Raw genomic sequence first — 25,015 nt, 5'->3', positions numbered from 1 at the left:
CGAGAGAGGGAACACAAGCAGGGGGAGTGGGAGAGGGAGAAGCAGGCCTCCCGCCGAGCAGGGAGCCCGATGCAGGGCTCGATCCCAGGACCCCGGGATCATGACCTGAGCCGAAGGCAGACGCTTAACGACTGAGCCACCCAGGTGCCCCACTTTTTTTTTAAAGATTTACTTATTCTAGGGAGAGAGTGTGTACGTGGGGGGCAGAAAGAGAGAGAGATTTAAGCAGACTCTGAGCTGAGTACAGAGCCCGATGTGGGGCTCGATCCCACGACCCTGAATCATGACCTGAGCCCAAATCAGGAGTCAGATGCTCCAGCGACTGAGCCAGCCAGGCGCCCCTAGTGTTCCTTTTACCAGTACACAACTTCATTCTTTGTCCTTTAGGCTATTTTTCTGCTTTAAGGTATACTTAGCTGTATACTGAGATGGTATGAGAGCTCTTATTTGGTTCATATTTGCCTGGTAGAGGCTTGTCTGCCCTTTATGTTTCAACCTTACTGTGTCTTAAAAAACATCATGACTTTTTTTTTATACAGCATATTGTTCACTTATTTTATTCCAACATAAGAATCTCTGTGTCTTAACTGATTAATTGTACACTTATTTTTTAAAGGATTTTATTTGGGGCGCCTGGGTGGCTCAGTCGTTAAGCGTCTGCCTTGGGCTCAGGTCATGGTCCCAGGGTCCTGGGATCGAGCCCCGCATCAGGCTCCCTGCTCGGCGGGAGGCCTGCTTCTCCCTCTCCCACTCCCCCTGCTTGTGTTCCTGCTCTATCTCTGTCAAATAAATAAATAAAATCTTAAAAAAAATAAAGGATTTTATTTATTTTTTTAGGGGGAGAAAGAGAGCACAAGCAGGGGGAGGGGCAGGCAGAGGGAGAGGGTAGAGGGACGCTTTCCACTCAGTGCAAACCCCAATGCGGGGCTCGATCCCCAGACCCCGGGATCACGACCTGAGCGGAAGGCAGACGCTTAACCCACTGAGCCACCCAGGCGCCCCTGCATTTTATTTTTATCTTTCATTGCTTTTCTTTGTCTCCTTCTTTTTCTTGTTTTCTGCTTTCCATTGGGTAGATCTAGTTTTCTTTTGTTGGCTTGAACATCATATATTTTGTTTTTGTTTTCATGGCAGTTGCCCTAACTTAAAAGCTGTTCTCATGTTTATTTACAGATGACTTTTTTTTTTAAATTTTATTTTCACGTAATCTCTGTGCCCAGTGTGGGGCTCGAACTCACAACCCTGAGACTAAGAGCCGCTCGCTCCACCGACCCAGCCAGTCACGCGCCCGATGACTTTTTTGTCTTATGATGTCTTTTGATGACTTTTTTACACTTATCTGTATTTCTACCTTTTCCAACAAAATAAATACTTCAGCATGTTTTCATGTCCTTTGTTCTCCCAAATTCTTATTTGTGTTGTATGAGATTTTAGTCCTCAGCTAGTATGAATATATTTTCTTTAAGATAACCATAAACTTTACTAAAATTGTGATTATCCTTACTTTTCATATCTCTTAGATTTGTTTCTGCTTTGAATCCACACATATTTTCAAGTAATCCAGTTGTGGCAAACTTTCCGGGCCCCTTTGTGCCTGAAAATACCTCCGTCACACCCCCCCATGTGAATGAACACTTGTTTGGATATAAAATTCCAGGTTCAGAGTTATTTTCCTTTATTATTATTGTTATTTTAAAAAATATTTTAAAGTAATCATTACACCCTACACAGGGCTCAAACCCATGACTCTGAGATCAAGAGTCGTGCGCTTTGCCACCGAGCCAGCCAGGCACCTGGTTATTTCCCTTTAATACTTAAACAGAATTTTTTTTCTAACTGAAGGTCCCTCACTGGTCCTGCCTCCATGGGTGGCCAAGACCAGGGGAAAAGGGGAGGGGAGCCAGGTGGCGCAAGGAGGGCTCATCTCCACAACATTCATTTATACACAGAACTAAACAGACAAGCGCGGAGTCACTGTTGTGGTTAGAAGTTGGCGGCATGGGAAAAGGGAGGAACAGGTGGGGGATTGGGGTGTCGTTAAAAAAATACAGGCCCCCCCCAAACTGGGGTGCCCGGGGGGGAACTTGGTCTGCTTCAAGCCAAGAGGAATCAGAAGGTCAAAAGCAGTTTGAGAAGGCCAGGACCGTCAGGGATGGAGGGAGGAGGAAGGTCCAGGGGGCGAGGGGGGGCTGTTTGGCAACAGGGGTGAAAGGGTTGCCCTCCCCCTGCTGGGATCCCCCCAGCCCCTCCGGTCTGGCAGGAAGGGGGCAGCCTGCAACCCCCATGGGCAGGTCTGGGGCTGCCAGATGCTCCAGGCAGGGGCCCGGAGGGGGCTCACAAAGGCTTGCCCTCCAGGGAGAGGACAGCACTGCCCGCCAGGTTCTCTGCCAGGGTGCAGCCGTCCTTGACCTCCCTCCTCGTAGCGGTTTGCTTGTAATTCCTGCTTGGTCCCCGTCAGCTTTTTCTTGAGGGCATCCTTGGAGCTGGCATAAATCATTTGCTCTTAAGGGCTGCAGACTCAGGTGCCCAGAAGATAAACACCAGGTCCTCCTTCTTGCTCTCCTTGGTCTCATAGGTTGCGTCATAGAGGGCATAGCAGCGGGCCTTGTCTGGCAGCATCTTGACGAAGGTGGCGTAGGGGTCGTCTACAGTCTGGCCCACATCCCCTACCAGGGTCTCCTTGCCCTCCTCCAGGATGATGTTCTTCTTGTCCTCGCTCAGGCAGAAGGGTACCGCCTTCTTGCGCTTCTTCACCCCCTCTGGTGTTGAGGACTTGCGCACCTTCACGTCACTGAACACTTGGATGACGCCGTCAGAGACCGCCACGCCCGAGGCCATGTTTCTGGAAGCGAAAGGGAGAGAGCAAGGAGAGTTAGAAGAGATGAGAGCCGCTGCAGCTGCTGCCGGGATCTGACTGAGCCATACTTAAAAATGTTTTCTCCACTGGGGCACCTGGGGGGCTCAGTCGGTGAAGCGCCTGCCTTCGGCTCGGGTCGTGACCCCAGGGTCCTGGGATCGAGTCCCACATTGGGCTCCCTGCTCCGCGGGGAGCCTGCTTCTCCCTCTGCCTCTGCCCCTCCCCCTGCTCGTTCTCTCTCTCAAGTCAATAAATAAAATCTTAAAAAAAAATGTTTTATCCATTGTCTTCTTTTTCTGTTAATTTTTTCCTTGGAGCATTTTACTGTGAATGACAGCACATGTGTGTACAGAAAGCTCCAAATTCTCGGGGCGGAGCTCAGTGAGTGACCCCAAACGAACACCGTGGGACCCCCGCGGGACAGGAACTAGACACGGTCCGCGGAGCTCGAGCACTTTTCTGCATGGCTGACACCTAAGCATGCACCTGTCAACGCTGTAACTTAGTTCGTTTGTTCCTGAGCCTCAGGAAGTCCTATGTTCTGCTTCCTTGGGTCTGGCTTCTTTCCTTTGTGAACTTCATGCATATTGTTGCACGGCCATCATCTTCACTGCACACGGAATGCAGGTGCAGACACCCTCGGCTCATCGGCCTCTTTCCGTGCTGGGGGGACACACGGCTGTTTGCAGTTTTAGTGGTTTCAAGGAATGCTTCCACGGCCGTCGGTGGCTCGTGTGTACCCACCGTGCAAACCCCGGCCGCAGCGTGTGCTTGTGCTCGGCTGCAGGAGGCGAGGCCCGTTTTCCTAGGCAGGTGCCCTGGCTCACCCCCCATCGGCATGCAGAGCTGCAGCGGCTTCAGACCCCCGTCCACACTCGGCTGTGCGGCCACGCCCGGGGGTGTGCGGTGGGGTCTCACTGCAGCCCCACCGATGGCGAGAGATGTTGGCCATCTCACGACTGACCCTTTGGGAAGTGTCTCTTTGCATTTCCCCCCATTCTCCCCCTTGGGTTGTCTTTCCTCATACCGATAGGTGGAGGCTCTTAGTGCGTTCTGGATGGGAGTCCTCTGTCGCTCCTTCTTGCTGCAGAAAGCACCTCCTGCCTGTGATTTGCCTTCTTACCATCTGGGTGGTGTGCCTCCGTGCCTGGCCGCATCTGCCGTTCTCTCCCCACGCTCCGTGAATGCCACGCAGTGGTCATGACCCCAGCCTTACTGCAGGTCTCCACCCGTGTTAGGTAAGCTTGTCCTGTTCTACTTTTGCCGTGGAGCCCAACACAGGGCTCGATCTCACGACCCTAAGATCAAGAGTCGGATGCTTCACCGACAGAGCCGCCCAGGCGCCCCCTTCACGAAGGTTTTGACTCTTCTTGGCCCTTCGCATTTCCATACATATTTTAGAATCACTTTGTCACATATTGGGAAAAACTGTTGGCTTTTTGCTTGCAATTACGTGGACTGTATAGATCCGTTTGAGGAGGCATGATAGCTTTATAATATTGATTCTTCCAATTGATGAACACATCTCCATCTGTCTAGGTGTAACTCATTAATGTTTTCTGGTTTTCTGGATAGAAGTATTATACTTCCTTTGTTAGATTTATTCCTCGGTATTACGAACAGTATGTATAAGTACGTTGTACACGTGTGGTTCTGTACCTCTGGGGAGCTGGCTGCAGACATACACCTGTTCCCCTTAAACCTCAGAGTATTCCAGAAGCAAAAGGACTTTCTCCTGCATAACCTCAGTTCCACCTTCAGAATCAGGAAGCCACTGGGGCCAGTGTCCCCGTCTAATCTGCAGAGGCCACGCAAGCTTCCCCATGTCCTTCGTGGGTCCATGACCAGGCCTGGCTCCTGTGTGCATTGCCGGTCACCGCTCCCTAGTCTTCTTTCATCTGGAATGTTCCTCTGTGTGTTCCTGACTTTCATGACCCGTCTGTAGAATGCCCCTCCATCGTGTCCCCCAACTGGTGGGCACGGGTATTACATGAGGGATGCCACGCCTTCTCAGTGTGCCACGCCAGGAAGCCCATGAGGCCAATCTGCCCCTGCGGTTGGTGCCACTAATTTTTATTACGCGGTCGGAACGGCATCTGCCAGATTCCTCTACTGTAGCTAACTAGAACGTACATTGTCCTCGTTAATTCATACATAATTATGGCAAAGCATTTGGTCCTTCGGTGTTATGTCAGCTGTAGTTTTTTTTGTTTGGTTTTGTTGCTGCTTTTTGTAGATGCCCTTTATTAGATTAAATAAATGCCCTTCTGTTTCCTTTTGCTCAGAGTGCTCATCATGGATGGGTGTTGAATTCTGTGCGATGCTTTCTCTGCATCAACTGCGAGGATCACATGCTTTCTCCTTTAGATGTTGACATGGTGGGCCACACTGATTTGTTTTCCTGGATCGAACCAGCCTTGCATTCCTGGGACACGGGCCATGTGGTTGCGCTACTTTTTTGTTATGTTGATTGATTCTATTTGCTAATAGCGTTTCCATCTGCCACTTTAAACGGTTTTCTCGTTTCCACACCTGCTCCTTCTCTCTTCCCCGTCATTTGTTGTTGGGCCGACTGTACGAACACTTCCACAGGGCTCCTTCTGCTGCAGCGGGAAGTCCAGGGGCTCGCTCTGTCCCCAGAGCTTTCTGACACCCTCTCCAGTTTCCTTCTGGCCTGATGTGCTGCCATTGGGTCACACTTTAATTTTGCGTGTTCTACACATTATCATTTCTCAACATTTCATCACAACGACGACACCTTCTCTGCTCTCCTTGCCTGCCTGGCCTCGTTCTGGGATTTTCTTCTTCGCCGGAAGGTCATCTTCTACACCCGTTTTGCTGCAGATGCCCCTGGTTCCTGTTTGAGTGAAGAAGTGCTGTTGGCCAGCAACAGTGTGAGCTAGGGGTTGCAGCTGTATGGCGGGGTCTCGCGTGAGAGGGACGTGGACTCACCCCCTTGCAGGCTTTGCTGTCCTGCCCTCCCAGCTTCCAGAGACACTCCTGGGCTCATGGCCCAGCCTCCGTCTTGCCAGCGCCGCAAAGCCTTCACGGCCTCATGGCTCCCCGGACAATTTCCCATCACAGCCGTGGGTCCCGGCTGCCGTGCTGAGCAGTGCGATCCCACGTGCCGGGGATTAGGGCGTCTCTGGGGCAGTTACTCTGCCGACACAGCGATTATTCTCTTTCAGCGGATGGAAGACGTCACTCCAGTCACCCCCTTGTTGGGCGGGTTCTGTTCTTGAGGCCGAGAAGTCAGCCGTCACGGAACACTCAGACTTCTGCCATCGGACGGCTTTTAAGATTTTCTCCTTGTCTCTGGTTTTCAGCAAAGACAAAGATTATATGAGGTGTGCAGCTCTGTTTTTGTTTTTAATAATGCCAGGGGTTGGGTGGCTTTTCGGGGTTTGGCAGCTTTCAACAGATAGAGAAACCTCTCAGCCACCTCCTCAGAGTGCCACTGTGCCTTGGGGTGGGGGGCGCCTTGGGCTTCCAAGGACACACGGGGCAGAGTTTCCAGCCATTTTCATGGCTTCTTTCCTCCGTGGTCCCCAGCGCTGCCCTCCATACCACCCTTTCTCCATCCTCGGGGTTCCCCCAGGATGTCCACTCTGCTCTTAACGCTTCCTTTGATCCTTAGTTTTGGTCTTCTCCGTGGCATGCACGGTTTCCAGGGCCCCATTCGGGACCCTGGCTGGCGCCTCCAGTCTCTGTCGCCTTCCGTCAGTGTTTTTGCTGGCTCGATCCCAGAGGCCCGTGTGCTGGCCTGTTGTGTTTGGGATGCCTGAGGGCTGTGTGGAGATCCCTCTGTCCCTGAGCAGTTCCAGTGCTCCTGCTGGGCACTGGAGGTGAGGCCCGCCCAGTCACCTGCAGCCAGGTCAGGGCCCGAGACCCCATCCCTCTGGGCCGAGCTGCTGTCACCCTGGGCCCTCCAAGAGCTTGATGACCTGCACTCAGCTCAGTTGGCACAGTGGCCAGAAACAGGGTTTGCTCTCTCCTGGGGGAATCCAGGCACCGTGAGGCTCCCCACGCTCTCCCTGTGGGTTTGGTTCAGCGTCATGAGCCTTCCAGGTGGGCCGGGTCACCGCACCGAGCGCTGGCCAGTGGGGAGGGGCTGCGGCTAGGTGGCCAGACCCTAGCATGGAGGTGGCAGCTGGGTGGAAGCCTGGCCTGGAGTGAGGTGCGTGGGGCCGGGCTTGCACGCAAACGAGGGCAGTGGTGTTGCAGCTCGGGGAGACGCCAGGACAGTGTGCGTGGTGGGCAAACGAGGCCTGGCCAGGCCATGGGGGGCTGTCATCAGAGACAGGGCTGGGGGGCTGGCAGGGCCAGCCCTGCTGAGGGGCAGTGTGTCAGCCAGGCCTAGGAGTGGGAGGTAGACCAGCAAGCTGGGAAAACGTTTCAGGGTTGAACTATGTTCCCCAAAATGTACTTTCAAGTCCTAAACCCTGGCACGTCCAAAGGCGGCCTTATTTGGAAACAAGGGCTTTGCAGACGTTGTCAAGTGAAGATGAGGTCACCAGGGTGGGCCTCTCCGGCATGACACGTGTCCTCACCACATGGAAAAGGCCCCACAGTGTCCATGGCAGATGGCGGTGGGGCATCCACAAGCTGAGGAAGCCTAAGCATGAAGAGCCAAGGAACGGACTGTCCCCCAGGAGCCTGCCCTGCCCCTGCCTGGGGTTGCAACCCCCACTGCTCTGGGCCTGCCCTCAAGGGCCTCGCCTCCACCCTCCACCCCCTCACCCTCCACAACACCTTCACCCCCTCACCCCTCCATCCCCCACCCCTCACCCCTACACACCTCCACGCCCCCAAACCCCTCAGCCCTCCACCCCCTCAACCCCCCCAGCTCCCTCATCCCTCCACCCCCTCAACCCCCCCAGCTCCCTCATCCCTCCACCACCTCACCCCTCTACCCCCACCCTTCCACCTTCTCACCCCTGCACCCCCCGACCCCCCACCCCTCCACCTCCCACCCCCTCACCCCTCCACCTGGAGGAGATGGAAACACAGAGTCAGCACAGACTACAGGGCAGGCTTTCACGGGCCTGGGCTTTACCTAACTGGAGGCAAGAACAGGGTGCTGGGGTGGTGGGGGCACCAAAGCAGCCTTGCAGGTCTGGGGCTAAAGACGAGGGTTTTGAGCATGCCCTTGGGGGATGTGGGGGAGGGCAGAGGGAGAGAGGCTGCTGAGATGGGGGGGCAGCCCTTCCCTGAGGGTGGAGGACACAGGGAGGTGCTTCTGGCTCTCTTCCTACTCCACCTGCCCCTCCTCTGCCTCCTGGGCCTGCCAGGTGGATCCGCCCCGGGGGCAGCTGGAGCTGCCCACTGCCCAGGTGGGACCTGTATGCCCCGAGCCGCCTCCGAGCCTCCTCCCTCCATGCTGTATGTGTGGCCTTTCAATGCAGGCCCTTTGTCCCTTGAGGCCTGGGGCTTCTGGAGGCCTCCCTGGGAGAGATGAACCATGCCGAGGTTTGTGGGGCCCCTCCCTGGGCACAAAGGCAGGGAAGTGGCGGCGACTGTGTGAGTGGGTGTGGGGGCTGGTTTTCCAACCAGTTATCCCGAGGGTTCGAGCTTCTCACAGCACCTCAGCTGTGGGGCTCCTGGATGGCCACAGTGGCCAGCTATCCTCGCTTCCCACGGCACCGACATGTCCCTGGGGTCCTGGTGTGGAGGGAGGGTGGCCAGACAGGTCACCTGCACAGACCCAGGAAGCGCTCAGGGCCTCAATGTCAGCAGACGTGGGTGTGAGTCATGCTTCACCCCTGTGCATCAGGGGGATCCTGGGTGACCCTTCACCTCTCTGATCCTGCATCTCCTTCTCTGAGGGAGGGAGGGTCGGAGCAGTTCTGGGGAGAGCAGCAGGTGCACTCCCCTCCTCCACCGTAAGAGCGACAGGGTGGGGTGTGGGGGCTCAGGGTGGACATGCTGGGGTTGGGGGAAAGCGTGCCCCAGGATGGCACAAGAAGACGAGGACCACCCGCTGCTCCTGTCTTCCACCCTCAGAAGAAAGTCAGGAAGTCTGAAGAAATCCAGGACTCGGGGCGTCTTTGACATGCGGCGCCCAGAGGCCCACCGCACTTCTCTGTCCCCACAGGCCACTTGCAGAGGGCCAGTGGTCAGCCCAGCCCCACGTCGGGACCAGCTCCGCGGCAGGGAACGGGGTCCTCAGGCTGTCTGTCGAAGGCGAGTGGGGTCACCCTGGTGGGCGGCCTGCGTGGGGCTGCAGTGGGATTTCAGAGCGTGAGAGGGACTGAGGGTCCGCGGGGCGATCAATCCCGGCTGTGGGGTGAAGCAAGGTGCAGAGGCTTCCCAGGGATGGCGCGCGGATCCGGCGGGGTCCAGCTCCCCCGGGCCATGGCTCCCGGGCACCGCCGTGGTGCAGGGCTGTCGCCGTGGCAACGGGCGCTGCGGGGCGCGGGTAGCGCGCCGGGACCACCACCGCGTGGGGCGGGGCCTTGGGCGGAGGCGGGGCCTCTGGTGGGGGCCGTGCCGAGGAGCGAGGGGAGCGAGCAGAGCGGAGGGAGCGCGGCCTCTGCCCGGCGCGGAGGCTCCGCGGGCCGGCGGTGGGTAGGCGCGGGGCCGCCGACGGGAGTGGGGCGAGCAGGGGCCCGGGCGCTGGGGCTGGGATGCGCAGCGATGCTGCAGGGCGGGCCCCGGCCGGGGGCGCGGGCAGTGCGGGCAGTAGGGCGGAGACGCAGCTTGCCGGGAGCAGCCTCGGTCTGGTCGGGGCTGGAGGCCCCTTTCTGTCTGCCCCCACCAGTGGGCACCGAGGAGGTGGCTAGCGGAGGGAGCGGGCAGGGGGCATGCGGGAGACCGCAAGGCCGGCCCAGGACAGCCAAGGCAGGAGGGCCTGGGGCCAGGTCCCCGGGGAGAGGCCGGGAAGGGTGTGCGGGAGGGGTGGTGAGGCCCTGGCTCTGGCTTCCTGGGGCAGGGGCGGGGGCTCCCCCTGCGGGCTCCCGTCGGGATGGGGTCTGTCCTGGCATCCTCAGCCCGGGTGTGACGAGTGACCGAGAGAGGGAACAAGAACGCCGAGGAGTAGATGGGGAGGGGTTAGCGGTGCAGTGGCTCTCTGGCTACTTGGCCTGGCAGGAAGGCTGCTGCGGCCCGAGGAGGCCCGGGTGGGAGGGGGCTTCCACCTGGTCGGTGAAGATGGGCTGAGTGTATGGGTGGGGAGCAGGAGCTCCCGGAACTCTGGAGGTAGCAAGGTACCTCCACTCGAGGTGTCTGAACTCACAGTGTGGGGGTCCTGTGTGGGGCTGCAGGGCCCCTGGGAGGTGGGTGCTGGGTGGGGCAGCAGCCTCGTTGAGGTCGGGAATGGAGGTGCCAATCTGGAGGAGGGCCTCCTTCCCCAGTCTTGGGGGCAGTGGTGTTACCAGGGTCAGGCTGAGCACTCGCTTCACAGTCACGGGTGACATTAAATTTTATGTCCTTGTCTAGACAGGGCAGTAAACAGAGCCCAGGGCCAGGGGTGCTGCGGAAGGGGGAGGCGGGGTGAGGGGGCCTGGCTGGAAGTGCGTGCAAGCGAGTCTGCAAGTGACGGTCAGAGGGTGCGGGCTTGTGGGCCCAGGTGTGGGGACCCAGTCTGCAGCGGGACACCGACCCGCGCAGTCATGACAGCCTGTGTGCCAAGGCTGTGAGAGGGGCAGGGGGCTGCAGAGCCCAGAGAAGGTCGGGTGGGGACAGCGGAGGGCGGGCTTCCTGAGATGGCCCTAAAGGTGCAGGGGAGGGACTGGAAGGGGTCCACCCCTTCACAGTAACAGGGCAGTGTGGGTGTGCGGGCGCGCAGGCGGGGCGGTGTACCTGGCGGGAGATGCGGCTGGGGCGCGAGCCTCCGTAGGCAAGGGGAGCCCTGGTGGGAGCGGGGCTGGGAACGGTCTACACGGCCTGGGGAGAGTGGACGGGTGTGTAGGGGGTACTGAGTCGGCCGAGGCAGGGAGAAGACATGCAAGGCAGGAGGCTTGTGGGAGAGGATCCTCAGTCCCGGACCAGAAAACATGCCGGGAGCGCGGGCGCCGCGCCGGGGATGGGGCCTGGGCCCCCGTGGGCCTCCGGCGCTCCCCGAGCGCGCAGAGCGGAGGCCGCGGGCCCGCCTCCCCGCCCAGCAAGGCGCCCGGCGGGGAGAGAACGCCGGAGGGCCGGCGGCATGGGCCCAGCAGGGACAAACCAGTGGGGCCCGGGGACGCGCGCAGCGGGGAGAAACCACTTCCGTTCCATTTCCTTCCTGGCGGCGGCGGGAACCAGGTCTCGGGTCTCAGGTGGGGCTGCAGCGCCCCCTGGAGGCCCTGCTCCCGGCTCCCCGTCCCCCGCGCGCTTCGGCGCCTGCGTGCCACAGAGGCCCCGGGCGCCCGGCGCGCGCACAGCGCCCCGCGCAGGAAGCACGTCGCGGGGGCCGGGGAGGGCGGAGGCTGCCCCGGCACTGCGCCCTTACTGTGTCCTCTGGTCTCCCCAGGTTCCGAGCTCGCCGCAGCGGTGGCGCCCTCAGAGCGGCTGGACAGGCCCCGTCGCGCCATGCCCGCGGGCTGAGCGCCGCCGCCGTAGGGCCTCGTCCCGCCTCCCGTGGGGGCCGGGTGCGCCCAGGCCGGGGCCCCGGCGGCCGACCATGGTGCTGCCGCCCCCGGACCGGCGCCACGTGTGCCTGACCACGCTGGTGATCATGGGCAGCATGGCCGTCATGGACGCGTACCTGGTAGAGCAGAACCAGGGCCCGCGCAAGATCGGCGTGTGCATCATCGTGCTGGTGGGCGACGTGTGCTTCCTGCTGGTGCTGCGTTACGTGGCCGTGTGGGTGGGCGCCGAGGTGCGCACGGCCAAACGCGGGTACGCCATGATCCTCTGGTTCCTCTACATCTTCGTGCTGGAGATCAAGCTCTACTTCATCTTCCAGAACTACAAGGCGGCGCGGCGAGGCGCGGCCGACCCGGTGGCGCGCAAGGCGCTGACGCTGCTGCTGTCGGTGTGCGTGCCGGGCCTCTTCCTGCTGCTCGTGGCGCTCGACCGCATGGAGTATGTGCGCACGTTCCGCAAGCGCGAGGACCTGCGCGGCCGCCTCTTCTGGGTGGCGCTGGACCTGCTGGACCTGCTGGACATGCAGGCCAATCTGTGGGAGCCGCCGCGCACCGGGCTGCCGCTGTGGGCCGAGGGCCTCACCTTCTTCTACTGCTACATGTTGCTGCTGGTGCTGCCGTGCGTGGCGCTCAGTGAGGTCAGCATGCAGGGCGAGCACATCGCGCCGCAGAAGATGATGCTCTACCCCGTGCTCAGCCTCGCCACCGTCAACGTGGTGGCCGTGCTGGCGCGGGCCGCCAATATGGCGCTCTTCCGTGACAGCCGCGTCTCGGCCATCTTCGTGGGCAAGAACGTGGTGGCGCTGGCCACCAAGGCCTGCACGTTCCTCGAGTACCGTCGCCAGGTGCGCGATTTCCCGCCGCCAGCGCTCGCGCTGGAGCTGCAGCCGCCGCCCCCGCAGCGCAACTCCGTGCCGCCGCCCCCGCCGCTGCACGGTCCGCCTGGCCGCCCCCGCGGGCCCTCGCCCACGCGTGACGCCCTGGGCACGTGACAGGGCCCGCGCGGCTTGCATGGGATGGGGTGGGGGCGGGCTCCCCACAGGGCTCGGGGCCCGCGGCCGCTTCTTCATCTCAGGAATCCCTTGGACCGTGGACTCGCAGCCCCGCTTCCGCAGCGCGTGGGCCGGTGTGTGCTTGGCCTGGGCGCGCCCCTCCTGTGGGGGCCTGGGGCAGGAGGGAGGACAGAGCGGGCGGAGGTCTGGTCCCTTGGGGGTCCCTTGGTGGGGGCCTCTGGCTCAGAGTTTGGGGCCAGGGAGGCCGCTGTCATTTTAAAGACTCGTGTTTACAGTTTTGTATCCAAAGCCGCCGTGCCCTGCCTGTGTTTCCTGAGTCCTGTTTCTGGCAGCTGGACCGGGTGGGAGGAGGGGGTGGGAGGAGGGGGTGGGAGGGGGCGGTGGCGAGGGGTCTGGGCCAGCTCTTGGGTGCCGGACCATTGCCGCGCTGTCACAGATACCCTGACCCCCCAACCTCACCGTCCGCACCCGCAGAGTTGCCAGAACCCCGACTCTGCACTTCCTGGGATACCTTAACCGCGTGCCCGCCCCCACACCTGAGCCCCAGAAGTGACCCCGAGCCCCTGGCTCTCTCCGCAGCGACAGGGGTGGGAAGAGGGAGGGGGGGGCAGGGTGTGAGAGCAGGTCTGGGCTTTGCTCCCAGGTGGACTTTGTAGGCTGAGGCCGGGAGCATGGAGCCTGGCCCCACCTCACCTGGGCCTTCGGGGACAGACACCCATGGAGCCCACAGCAGTGTGGCCTAAGCCACTTGGGCCCTGGTGGGGCAGAGAGGACGCTTGAGGCTGCCTGACCTGTCACTGAGAGCTCAGGACACCAGGTGCAGATGACTTCTCTCCTGGCCTTTGCCTGGTGCCATGTCCTTGTGATGTGGCGCTGGGCACCCACCCAGCCAAGGACGGTTTTGATAGCATTTGGGGAGGGGGCCCTTTGCCTCAGTCCTTAGGAGGCTGTTGAGGTGGCTGTTTGAGGACACCTTACAAGATTCCTGGCCGATGATGCCAGGCGGCCCCCATTGTGGAGCCCTGTGGCGGGCCAGGCCTGTGCTCCTGCATTCACCTGCCCTGCTGGGGGGCAAGGCCCACCATCGCCGTTGTCTGTGTCTAGAACCAACAGCTCCCAGAAGGGCTCAGAGCTGTGGGTGCAGAGCAGGGTCGTGACTGAGCCCCCTTCCTGCTGACCACTGCTCAGGGCGTGGCAGGCTGGTCACTGGGCCCCCTCAGCAGGCTGTGGCTCCCTGCCCCCCATCTCTGCTCTCCCCCAGCTTGCGGTTGCCTGGGGTCTGGTTTTGGGAGTCGTGTGTTTCCCAGCCAGGGGCCTGGGGGACCAGTGTCCTCAGATGCCCAGGGACTACTCATGGCGACAGCCCTGCTCGTGTCTTCCAACACGGTCCCTCGGCTCCACCTTCTGACCACAAGCTCGGCGGTGTCTCTCTAAGCCTGGGGAGCCCAGGTGGGGAGCAGGGGTGCTCTCTCCTGGGTTGGCGAGGGGGGTGAGGAGGAGGAGCAGAGGGGGCGCTGGTGGGGAGCTGTCCTGGAAAGACCACAGGTGAGATGTGGAGAGAGTGGGGGGCTGCAAGGGGTCCAGCCTGCTAGTGCGGCAAAGGGTGGGTGCGGTCTTGGGAGTGTGTGGTCTGGGGCGGGGGCAGTGTTGCCCACCCTGTCTCCCCCGACCCTGGTCTCTGTGGGGTATGTCCTTGGTGAGTCCTGTGGAAACGGATGCTGTGAGGGGTGCGTGGGAGAGGGGGGCTGACAGGCTCCGGGTTCCTGCTGCCCTCTCCCCACGGCCTGTTTTGACCCTTACCTTGGAAGCCCGTTCTCAGAGGAACCCCTGCTGGCCCTCGGGTTGAGGAACATTTTGTGGGCTCAGCTTTGCTGCGAGGCCCTGCGTCCAGTGTCAGAGGTGGGAACTGGTCAGACTTCCAAGTAAACCCTCAGCACTGGTCATGGCCTCCCATCTCTGCTCCGCTGGCCTCTGCAGGCCATTTAGTGTGGAGGACTCGGGCCCCACCCTGTCCTGCCTTGGTTTAGGGGCCCACATGCCCTCCTGATGGTCTCTGAGGGCATCTGGACAGATGTGGGGGATGCGAGGGAGGGACTCCTCCCTGCGGAGAGGCCTGTGGCCGGCGTCCACTGTTTTCATGGGGGAGCTAGGCTCTGGCTGCAGCAGGACCGGGAACTGGGGGCGTCTGGCAGGCTTGTGACCTGAGGTGTCTGTTCTCTGGGGTCTGCCTTGGCAACAAGATGCGGACCTGGCTGCGTTCCAGTCCGCCCTTCTCTGGCTTCCCGAGGTGGCCTGTGGTGGCCAGATGTGGCAGAGAAGCCAGCCACTGGTCCCTTGTCCCTCATCATCCTGCTGGTGAGCTCCCAGGTCCTGATGCAGTGTCTGCTGGGGCTGGTCCTGTGCAGGCCCTGGTGCTGAGTCCAGGCAGAGACCGTCCCTGTGCAGGTGGGGGTGGACTTGTGGGCTGGCCAGACCCTGTGCGAGGCTCCTGCAGGGAGGGGTTGGGTCTGGGAAGAGCAGGGAGGCCTTTCTCAGACGGTCGGTGGAGGGGCTGGGGTGAAGGTGGTGGGGACTGGGCCAGCAGGGCAAGGGGCTTAGAGGTGGGCCGGGCACACGGGGTGGACTGAGACGCCCATGGTCCACCTGGGAGGCCATTGGCGACAGAACTGCACCCATAGATTCCGGGTGGCAGCGGGCTGGGCTGCTCAGGCGTGAGTGGGAAGGAGAGTGAGGGGGGTGTGGCCAGCTCCGTGGGGAGGGGCAGCAGGGGGGCAGAGGGGAGGACCTGGGCAGTGGGGTCCAGAGGAGGGGTGTTTCTGGGAGCTGTGTCCGTCCCATGGGTGCAGCCTGCCTGTCTCCGGGGTCAGGTCAGATGCCACGTCCTTCCCCCATCCTCTACCAACAAGAGAGTGCATGGAGTGTCCTAGGAGAAAACCCCAATATGATAAGAGCTGGACGCGATCTGTGCCCGTGTGTTGGACTGGGGTGTGCCCTCCTCCCGACGTGGGCTGTCCTGGCCAGAGACGCCCGGGGAGCTGGCCCCATCAGGATCTGAGGTCCCGTCCCGAGCCCACCGGATGAGTCATGTCTGGACACTGAGGTCCCCAGCGGGCCTCGCTGCCCACCGTGGTGCTCCAGCCCCAGCTCGGTGGGCCCCTGGGATGTCAGGACCACCGGTCCTGCTCTGAGAAAGCCCCAGCCCATAACCTCCAACAGAGAGCTTGGCCTTAGCTTGCTTCAGGTAGGAAGGTCAGACTGTGGCCTTGAGAACATTTGTCACCTTGCTCAGACTTTGAGGCAAGCCCTCCCAGGGTGGCTTCAGCAGGTCGGCCACGTCAGTCAGGACCAGGCTCTGTGTGCGTGTGCTTCCTGTCTTGGAGGGCTGGCGATGTCTGCCTGGGTGGTCCCAAGGGTCCACACAGCACCGTGCTCACATCAGCTCCCGAGCAGCATCCAAGTGCAGGAGAAGAGGGCTGAGGCCCCTCCTGTTGGTAGGAAAATCTTTTTCTGAAGTCCCCAGCGTGGGTCCCCTCGGGCCCCACGGTCCAGGTCTGGCTCCTCTGATGGCCCCTCTCCTGACAGCTGGCCGCGGGGCCTGGGGGGCCGTGACCTCGTGACCTGTTGGGCCTGGGGTTTGACGACACGCAGGGTCCGAGACTCGGGACCTCGTTATGGTGCAGCAGGAGCTCCAGCTGGTCTCTCTGCTCAGGGGCCCGCGGGGGGGCAGGGGAGGGCCCAGCGGGTGCACGGCACACCGCTGACGGGGTCGTCTCGGAGGTGTCCGAGGTGGGCCCAGCTCCCCTGCAGACCTCTGACCGGGTCGAAGCCGTACTCATCCCCAGTTCCGGTGCTGAGACTTTCTGCATGACGCCAGCACACATCCAAGTCCCCAAATGGAGAAACTTGCAGGGAAGCCCCAAAGGGCCACTCACTCTCGGGGGTCTGCACCATCATGCTATTCAGCCCCTTCCCAAGTGCTCCTGACAGCAAGGCTCGAGCTGCCACTGAGCCTCTGGGAGGTTCTGGGGTGTCCCTGGCCAGAGCCCCGCCTCCCCCCCCCCCCCGCCCCCAGCCCCTGTCCTCCCCCTGGGCGGGGGGTGGGGCAGACCCACCTTCACCTGCCTGTGGGGCACATCACACTGCAGATACAGGCCGGTCACTTGAAAAGACAAAACACGTGAATTCTGACCCTTCATCTTCCCTCCAAAGCACATTCACACTTTCTGTAGCAAAATGGCCACAATTTGGCAAAATCGAACCTGCTCACTGAGTTGCTAACTGCTCACTCCATCAGTTTCGTTCTGTGCGGCTGGGTGCTCGAGCTGCACTCACTGATGGCGTGGGCACCCCTGTCCAGTTCAGGGTGGTCGCCGTGTCTGCTCCCCGGGGTGGGGGAGGCCAGTTGGCTGGTGGCCCCAGGCCAAGGGGGGAGGGACAGAGCAGCCATGCCTGGAAAGGTAACTGCGTGGAACCAGCGAGACTAAGAAGAAACAGCCTGAGGGGTCCAGCCTGGGGTGGGGGCTCTGGTGCTGCAACAGCCGCGTTCAGAAGGATCCCTCCCGGCAGCGGCTGCAGGGAGAGCTGTTCGGGCGCCAAGGGCGGAGGGGCAGAGGCTCTGGAGGTGGGTGGTCAGTCAGCGTCCTGCAGGGAAACTGCCCCTGGGACAGATGGACCACGGAGGTGTGAGGAGACCTGGGGTCTGGGAAATCCCACTGTCTGGGTCTACAGGTGGGGCCCAGGGGAGCCTGTGGGGCAGCTCAGTCCAAGCCTGAAGGTCTGCCCCAGCTCCGGCACGGAGTGCTCCCTTCCCGGAGCCTTCTCATCCTTCCTGGTGCTGGGGAGGGCCGCCTGCCTGACTGTGTCCACTGACGTGGGGCCCATCTCTTCCGGAGACACCCGCGCAGACACTCTGAAGTGCGGAGGGAGGACCGTGGGGTGGCAGCCCACACGTGGGAGGCACAGCAGAGGGCGGACTGGGTGCTGGAGGGAGGTCGGCCGGGGTGGTGCTCACTGGGCTGCGAGCCGGGCATTGCCATGGATGCCCCGGGGTCGCCCCTGTGTCTCTCCTCAGCCCAGCGGTCAGTCTGGGACCGACTGCATCCTCTCTGATGATCGTGGCTCCGTCTGTCAGTCGCTGGGGAAGGCGCTAGCCTCCCACTGACCGTGGCCTTGTCCGTGTCCCCCCGGATGATGGCCACTGGGTGACGTGGGCATTCACGCCCCTCTTGCATGCGAGTCCGGCAGGCTGTCCAGGCTGGGTGCCCCCCCCCCCAGCCTGTCAAGGACATGCTTCTGTGTGAGGCCTGCTCCTGCGGCTCCTTCACTGGGACGTCTGCATGGCTCTCACCCCGCCGTCCTAACCCTGGACACGTGGGCGCATCGAGCTGCAAGGTGCCCAGGTGTCCGGGTGACATTCTGCTTCTGTGTGTGTGGGGGGACACTTATGGGTCTCCAAGAGAGCAGCGCCTCGGAATTTGACTACAGTTTTTAGTTTTTTTTCCCTCCAAAACCTTTGCCCTCATTTGCGTTCTTGGCAGGAGAGTCTGGGGGCTCCAGAAGCTCTGTCCCCCTCACCTGGCCTTGAGGGTTCCCGAGGATGAGCATCTTCTGCCTCTGGAGACAAACCCCCCGAAACTTGATAATAACCACGTGGAGCGAACCTCATTCACCCGGAGGCCAGGAGCTTCCTTCCGTACAGACAGAATCCATACACATCCTCGCGAGCCGCGTTTGGTTCCAGTTGCTTCAGCTTCATGGAAAGGGTGTCATGCTGTGTCCTTCTGTGACTCCTCTCTTCGGTCCGCATTTTACGAAGGTGCACCTGTGTTGCCTTGGGTCTGGGTTAATTCCACGGTGTGCACATACCCCTCTCACGCGCTCTGTCCCCGTGGCTGGGCCGTGGTTCTGCCCGGGGTTTTGCCGGCGTGAGCAGCGCTGGGCACTGCACCGGTGCACAGCCCTCCTACCGGGCGAACTTTCTTGGCTGCACACATTCAGCAGTCGACCAGGCAGGGCGCAGCTAAGGGGATGTTACCCGTCACGAGGCGATGCCACATGGCTTTCCAAGAGTGCTGCATCTTCGTGGGGAATTTGTCTACCATGTTCTTGATGCACCAACTGTGTGCGGCTCTGCTTCTCTCCGCCGTGGGGCCCAGCGCAGTGATGTCTCTGCGCCAGAAATCGAGAGCGCGAGTGATGCACACATTCAAGCCTTTACACTCCCCTGGGAGTCTCAAAAAACAAACTTTCAACCTTTTATTACATCGAAGAGGTATATCGTGTGTGAAACAATAAACGCATCGAACGACAGAGCGTAAGTCCGCACACGGGGACACTTGCTTCCGCCAAGCCTCGGCAGGGAGCCCACAGTCTCTCCCAGAATTTGCTGCTGCCAGATTTTACCCAGGAAGGTCACACTGGACAGTCACTGAGGCCACGAAAGAAAGCCCACGGTGACGGGAGCCTCGATTCGGCGAGACGGGGTGCAAGCGAACATTAGCCACGAATCAAGTCCTCAGTGTACAATCGATGAGGAAGAGAACCGTTACTATTTTGATGAATGCGGCTGACAACGGAGGGCATGGGGAAGGGTGTGAGGGCAGTATGGAGAGAGCGGAGACGCCCTGGGTTTGTGAGCCGCACGCGGGCCTGTGTGTTCCCCAGACCCAGGTACGACGCACCTGAGGGCCTGCCCCTGGTCATCGCTGGGTGCTGAGGTTGTGCCGATTGTCCCTCCCTGGGAGGTGAGGCTCTGGGCCTGGGAGAGACCGGTCTTCGGCAGGCGGGTGGTCAGCGCCATGCAAGGGAGAGCAGGGGCAGCCTCCCTACCAGGGGATGCTTTGTTGGGGCTTGACCAGGGGCAGGTTTGGCTAGGGGACGGCGCGGGGGAGGGGGGACCTTTTCCTGCCCACAAAGCTCACCTGCCCAGAGCCCCGGCCTGCTGGCAGAACGTGCAATGGCAAGGGCTGGCCTCAAGGGGGCTCCCGAGCCTCATCTCAGCCAGGCGGACCCAGGGGTCACAGGTGCACCTGTCAGTGAGACCTTGATTCTGGTCTGGTAGAGCTGGGGGATGGTCGCCGGACCCCCGTTGGCTGCCCTGTTGCAGCGAGGACCTGGCCAGTGGGCTGAGGACAGAAGTGGCTTGTGTGTAACATCTGGGCTGATGCATAAGCCGTCGGCTGAATTGTAGTGACCTGCAAAGCTGCGAGTTTGGGGGGCCACTGAAGAAGGGTGACCTCCTCATCCTGGGTCCCCAAGTGGCCATGTGGGGCTTATCCTGCAGACCCATGCAAGACATGGAGTGAGGGCAAGAATACACTTTGTTGCTTCTGCCTCTCTGTGCACAGTGTGTCTGTGTGTGACTGTGTGTAACCGTGTGAGCCTGTGTGTGTCTGTGGACCGTGTGTAACCGTGTGAGCCTGTGTATGTCTGTCGGACTGTGTGTAACTGCGAGCCTGTGTGTGTCTGTGGACCGTGTGTAACCGTGTGAGCCTGTGTGTGTCTGTGGACTGTGTGTAACCGTGTGAGCCTGTATGTGTCTGTGGACCGTGTGTAACCGTGTGAGCCTGTGTGTGTCTGTGGGACTGTGTGTAACTGCGAGCCTGTGTGTGTCTGTGGACCGTGTAACCGTGTGAGCCTGTGTGTGTCTGTGGGACTGTGTGTAACTGCGAGCCTGTGTGTGTCTGTGGACCGTGTGTAACCATGTGAGCCTGTGTGTGTCTGTGGACCGTGTGTAACCGTGTGAGCCTGTGTGTGTCTGTGGACCGTGTGTAACCGTGCGAGCCTGTGTGTCTGTGGACCATCTGTAACGTGTGAGTTGTGTGTCTTTGGACCGTGTGTAACTGTGCGAGCCTGTGGGGCTTGTCTGCCTGACCGATGGTCCTCATCATAGATCAAGTGTCTGAGCTCAATTGCACATGAACTTGATGCTTGTCACCCCGGACCCGGAACCCTGGCCCTGGACATGGAGTAGGTCAGCCTGTGGTGTCCGTGGCAGCATCTCAGCCGTGCTGTGCAGAGCAGAGGCACACAACCACGCCTAGCCGAGGGGCACTGTGTGTGCCAGGGGATGTTCTGTGTAAGCACACATGAGCATTGGGGCATGTGCTGAACCGCCCACTGGACACATTTCTGACTGGTGGTGGCTTCGGGGCCAGCCGATGGTGGCAGTTCTTTTCAGTCCCCTGTGTCATTGTGTTGGACAGACTTAGCTGATCTAGGGCTGTTCTTTCCTAGTACAATTCATGTGATGAGTAACCAGCACGAGTGCAATACGGTGACCCCAGTAACGTGCACACACAGAGTTCAGGGCGTGGTTGAGAGTGAGCAAGGCAGAGTGTGGTCAGTGCACCGTGGCCCCTGGCCGCCCCGCAGGCCTGCCCGCCACGTGACCGTCCCTCCTGGCGTGTCCATGGCTCAGCCCCGCGCTTGGCCACGGGTCCTGGGCGCGGCTCCTCCGGGTCCTCTGTCTGCCCGGTCTTCGGGGCCTCCTCCAGGGCCATCTTCTGGCTTCGGGCACGCCGCTGGTCGTGTGAAGTGTCCGCTTTTGTCCGGCTCGCGTAGGCGGCGCTGCGGGGTGTGGGCGGTGGCAGCAGAAGCCCCCTGCCCTGCTCTGTCCTGCCCGGCTGGGGCACGTGCGGTGGCACAGGATGGCCACCGGGGGGCGCCCGAACCCCACAGTGTGGCTGCTGTGGCCAGACTGTTGGGTTGGGCATGGACCGTGGCTGAGCAGGTGGGCCTGCCGGTGTGACCCAGCGGAATGAGCCCTGGCTGCCCCCAGCCTGAGCCTGAGCCCGCGCGGTCTGTGCCGAGCCCGATGTTGGGCCAGGGTCTTCCGTTTGGCCTGTCCTGGCCCTCTAACTCCTGGGACACCGGAGGTGTGAGACCATGGGCTGTATTACGGCAGGTCTCCCCTGGGGCTGAGCCCCTATGCCCCCTGCCCCCTGGTTTATGTCCCCTGTGCCCTAGTCCATGCCCCCTGCCCCCTGATCCATGCCCTCTGTGCCTTGATCCATGCCCCTTGCCCCCTGGTCTATGCCCCCTTCCCCCTGGTCTGTACCCCCTGCACGCTGATCCATGCCCTCTGCCCCCTGATCTATGCCCCCTGCCCCCGATCTATGCCACCTGTCTCCTGGTTTATGCCACCTGTCCCCTGGTCTGTACCCCGTGCGCCCTGATCCATGTCCCATGCCCCCTGGTCTATGTCCCCTGCCCCCTGCACTGTTCATCCCCCGCTCCTTGCCCCTGCCCCTGACCTACACCTCCTGCCCCTGATCCGTGTCTTCTCGCCCCTGCTCCCTTCCCCCACCTGCCCTGGTCCCAGGTCTGGGAACAGCGCCTTGTTGGCAGCGTGCATGCAGTGCTGCTGACGGCCACATGGGGGCAGCAGAGCTTGGCGTGTGCAGGTGCCTGAGGTCCAGCTCCTGGGCTGCTGTGCTGGGCGCCCAGGCTGGGAGTGGACCAGAAAGCCGGGGAGGGGGGGGTGCACTGAGGTCAGTGCCAGGCTCACTTGACCCGGACCCCAGGTCACTGGGTGCAGGTGCCAGGTCATCCAACCCAGGCCCCAGCTGACCTGACTCTGGCCCCATGTCACCCCACCCAGGCTCTAGGTCACCTATGACCCATACTCCAGGCTCACCCGACCCAGACCTCGGGGTCATCTGACACAGGCCTGAGCTCACCCTGACCCAGGCCCCAGCCTTACCAACCCAGGTCCAAGCCTTACCAGACCCAGGCCCCATCTTTATCAGATCTCTGTCCCAGCCTTACCAGACTCAGGTCCCAGGCTTACCGGACTGAGGCCCCAGCCTCACCAGACCCAGGCCCCAGCCTCACCAGACCCAGGTCCCAGCCTCACCAGACCCAGGTCCCAGGCTTGCCAGACCCCGGCCCCAGGCTCACATATCCCAGGCCCCAGGTCACCCTGACTCAGGCACCAGGCTCCCCAGACTCAGGCCCCAGCCTCACCAGACCCAGGCCCCAAGCTTACCAGACCTCTGCCCCAAATTCCCCTGACCCAGGCCCCAGTTCACCCAACCCAAGCCCCAGCTGACCCAACCTATGCCTCCAACTTACCAGACCTCTGCCCCAGACAAGGGCCCTGGGAGGGAGCCCCCAGCCCATGGGGTGTTGGGGTTGGGTAGGGGGCTGTTCCAGAGACCCTGCTGGAGACACAATGCTCCCCCCTGTGTCTAATTATATTTGGAAAGGTAACACACTGGATCTGTGGAAAAGGCTGGAGATGTGCCCCTCTCCAGTGAGGACACCCCTGGGGCTTGTCTTCCTTTCCCTTTGGGAAAATCTGATCACAAAGTGTGTGCATGACTGCAAGTTGTGCTATATGGTTTCAAAGTTTTTTTTCAGTTATTCAACAATTATTTATTGAATAATTTCTGTAGATAAGGTGGTTTCCAAGTTTTATGAGAGCAGTATTAGAAGTTAGTGTTTTCAACACAGAAAAATACAAAACAACATCAGTATTCTAACCATGCAGTGAGAGCCTGTGGTGAGGCCAGGTGAATGGCCCCCCTTAAGTGGCAGGATGGTGGTCCCTCCTCCAGCCAGTCCTGGGAGTGTCCCAGGGTTCCTGTCTTGCATGCAGCCCCTCCCTTTCCCAGGTGGGGCAGGGCTGGGGGGCTAGCAGGAGGCTCTGAGGGCAGTGCCCTCCACCCCCAGGGTCACCAGAACCTTGTTCCCACCAGCCAAAGGGCAATGGGGGAAGGGCTGGGAAGGAGGAAGGAGATGAGAGTGGAGACTTCTGGGCGGTGCCCAGACCTGCCATCCCCATGGGACCCTCAAAGGCTCCCCTGGCCCCAGCCTGCCCCGCCCCCTCGTGGGCCCTCCTGGCCCCTGGAGCTCGTCACCATTTGTCCTTCCCTTTTCTTTGGACCAAACTCACTGAAGGCACCTAGGTTGGCTGCCCCTGCTTCTGCTCTGCCCAGGATAGGCAGAAAAATCGTTCCTTTTTTTGTGAAATGTCCCATTCTCACAGCATAGGGCCCCAAACCAAGATGCACACCCACCCTAGGTGCACCCAGAGCAGCCCCTTCCCCCCGAAGGAAGGCCTTGCGTTCCGAGGGTGCCTTGTACCTCTCCAGTCCCCTGGAGCTGGGGGCACAGGTCACGGCGGGAGAGCTCAGCCGAGGCTGGTGCCGTGGTGGCTGGTGACCAGACTTCCTGGACCAGTGTTAGGCTGGCCCGAGGGCTCAGCGGGAGGGGGCAAGAGGCAGTGGTGATCATACCCACACCTGCTGCTCTCGGGCTGGGGCCCTCACAGCTCCATGCACAGACCTTGCCCCAGAGACCCCGCCACGCTGGTGTGTGGAACCAGGGGGCTGACGGGGGCTGGGCAGGATGGCAGGGCTTGGTCAGGATTCGCCCCAAGAGTGCTGGAGGCCATGATCTGCTGTGATTCTGGAACAATCCTCAGGGTGGCAGATGGTAGTCAGTGGGGCGGGGGGGCTATAGGCTGAGAGACCTCCAGGGGAAGGATCAGGGTGGGTCCATGGAGAAGTACAGGGCCTGGCCGTGGGGAGATACATGCTCAGGGCCTGACAGGGGACTGAAACAGGGCAGCTGGCCTGTGAGCCGGACCTGCCTGGCCCTTCAGGGCTGCAGGGGTCTAGGGGCTGCTGGCCAGCCACCTGGGCTGTGTGTATGTGTGGAGTGGGCATGTGCTCACAGCCTGAGCCATCTTCTGCTCTCTGGGTGTGGACCCCATGTTGGTGGATATGTGTCTGAGGGGCTCTGGGTGTGGGGTTTGGGCACTATGTGTCCCTTTCAGGAAGAGCATCTCTGGGCAGAACGGGGGCCCCATGATCCCAAATGAAACCCAAGGGGGGATGCTGGAAACAGGCCTAGGGGGTCTCTCGGCTAAGCAACTTCTCCCTCAGGCTGGTCAGGAAATCCCAGGCTACATCCAGTCCCAAACTGCATGTGTGCCTCTGGAGAGACTGTGTCTGTGTGTCTTGGGATTGTGTGTAACCGTGTGACCCGAGTGTATCTGTGGACTGTGTGTAACCGTGTGAGCCTCTGTGTGTCTGTGGACTGTGTATAACTGTGTGAGCCTGTGTGTGTCTCGGGAGTATGTGTAACCAAGTGAGCCTGTGTGTGTCTGTGGACAGGGTGTAACTGTGTGAGCCTGTGTGTGTCTGTGGACTGTGTGTAACCGTGAGTCTATGTGTGTCTGTGGGACTGTGTGTAATCATGTGAGTCTGTGTGTGTCTGTGGATTGTGTGTAACCATGTGAGTCTGAATGTGTCTGTGGACTGTGTGTAAATGTGTGAGTCTGTGTGTGTCTCGGGAGTATGTGTAACCAAGTGAGCCTGTGTGTGTCTGTGGACTGTGTGTAACCATGTGAGCCTGTGTGTGTCCCTGGACTCTATGTAACTGTGTGAGCCTGTGTGTGTGTCTGTGGACAGGGTGTAACTGTGTGAGCCTGTGTGTGTCTGTGGACTGTGTGTAACCGTGAGTCTACGTGTGTCTGTGGGACTGTGTGTAATCATGTGAGTCTGTGTGTGTCTGTGGATTGTGTGTAACCATGTGAGTCTGAATGTGTCTGTGGACTGTGTGTAAATGTGTGA

General features: G+C 60.7%; 1 protein-coding gene and 1 pseudogene across 1 annotated transcript; one reads left to right on the top strand and one right to left on the bottom strand.

Annotated features, from left to right (window-relative positions):
• Nucleotides 1-2,220: 2,220 nt before the first annotated feature.
• On the bottom strand, nt 2,221-11,587 carry LOC113910404 (annotated as a pseudogene).
• TMEM121 (transmembrane protein 121) lies at nt 9,364-12,696 on the top strand. The gene is made up of 2 exons (XM_027572591.1): nt 9,364-9,420; nt 11,307-12,696. Exon 2 carries the CDS (start codon nt 11,457-11,459, stop codon nt 12,411-12,413), a length of 957 nt encoding a protein of 318 aa, XP_027428392.1. The 5' UTR covers nt 9,364-9,420; nt 11,307-11,456; the 3' UTR covers nt 12,414-12,696.
• The last annotated feature ends 12,319 nt before the right edge of the window (nt 12,697-25,015 follow it).

The sequence above is a fragment of the Zalophus californianus genome, chromosome 6, assembly GCF_009762305.2.
Source record: "Zalophus californianus isolate mZalCal1 chromosome 6, mZalCal1.pri.v2, whole genome shotgun sequence".
NCBI classification, from domain to species: domain Eukaryota; kingdom Metazoa; phylum Chordata; class Mammalia; order Carnivora; family Otariidae; genus Zalophus; species Zalophus californianus.
This window is presented reverse-complemented; position numbering and strand designations above follow the sequence as displayed.

Excerpts from the sequence above, each read along its gene's own strand:
- TMEM121 (XM_027572591.1), top strand. The coding sequence starts at position 11,457 with ATGGTGCTGCCGCCCCCGGACCGGCGCCACGTGTGCCTGACCACGCTG.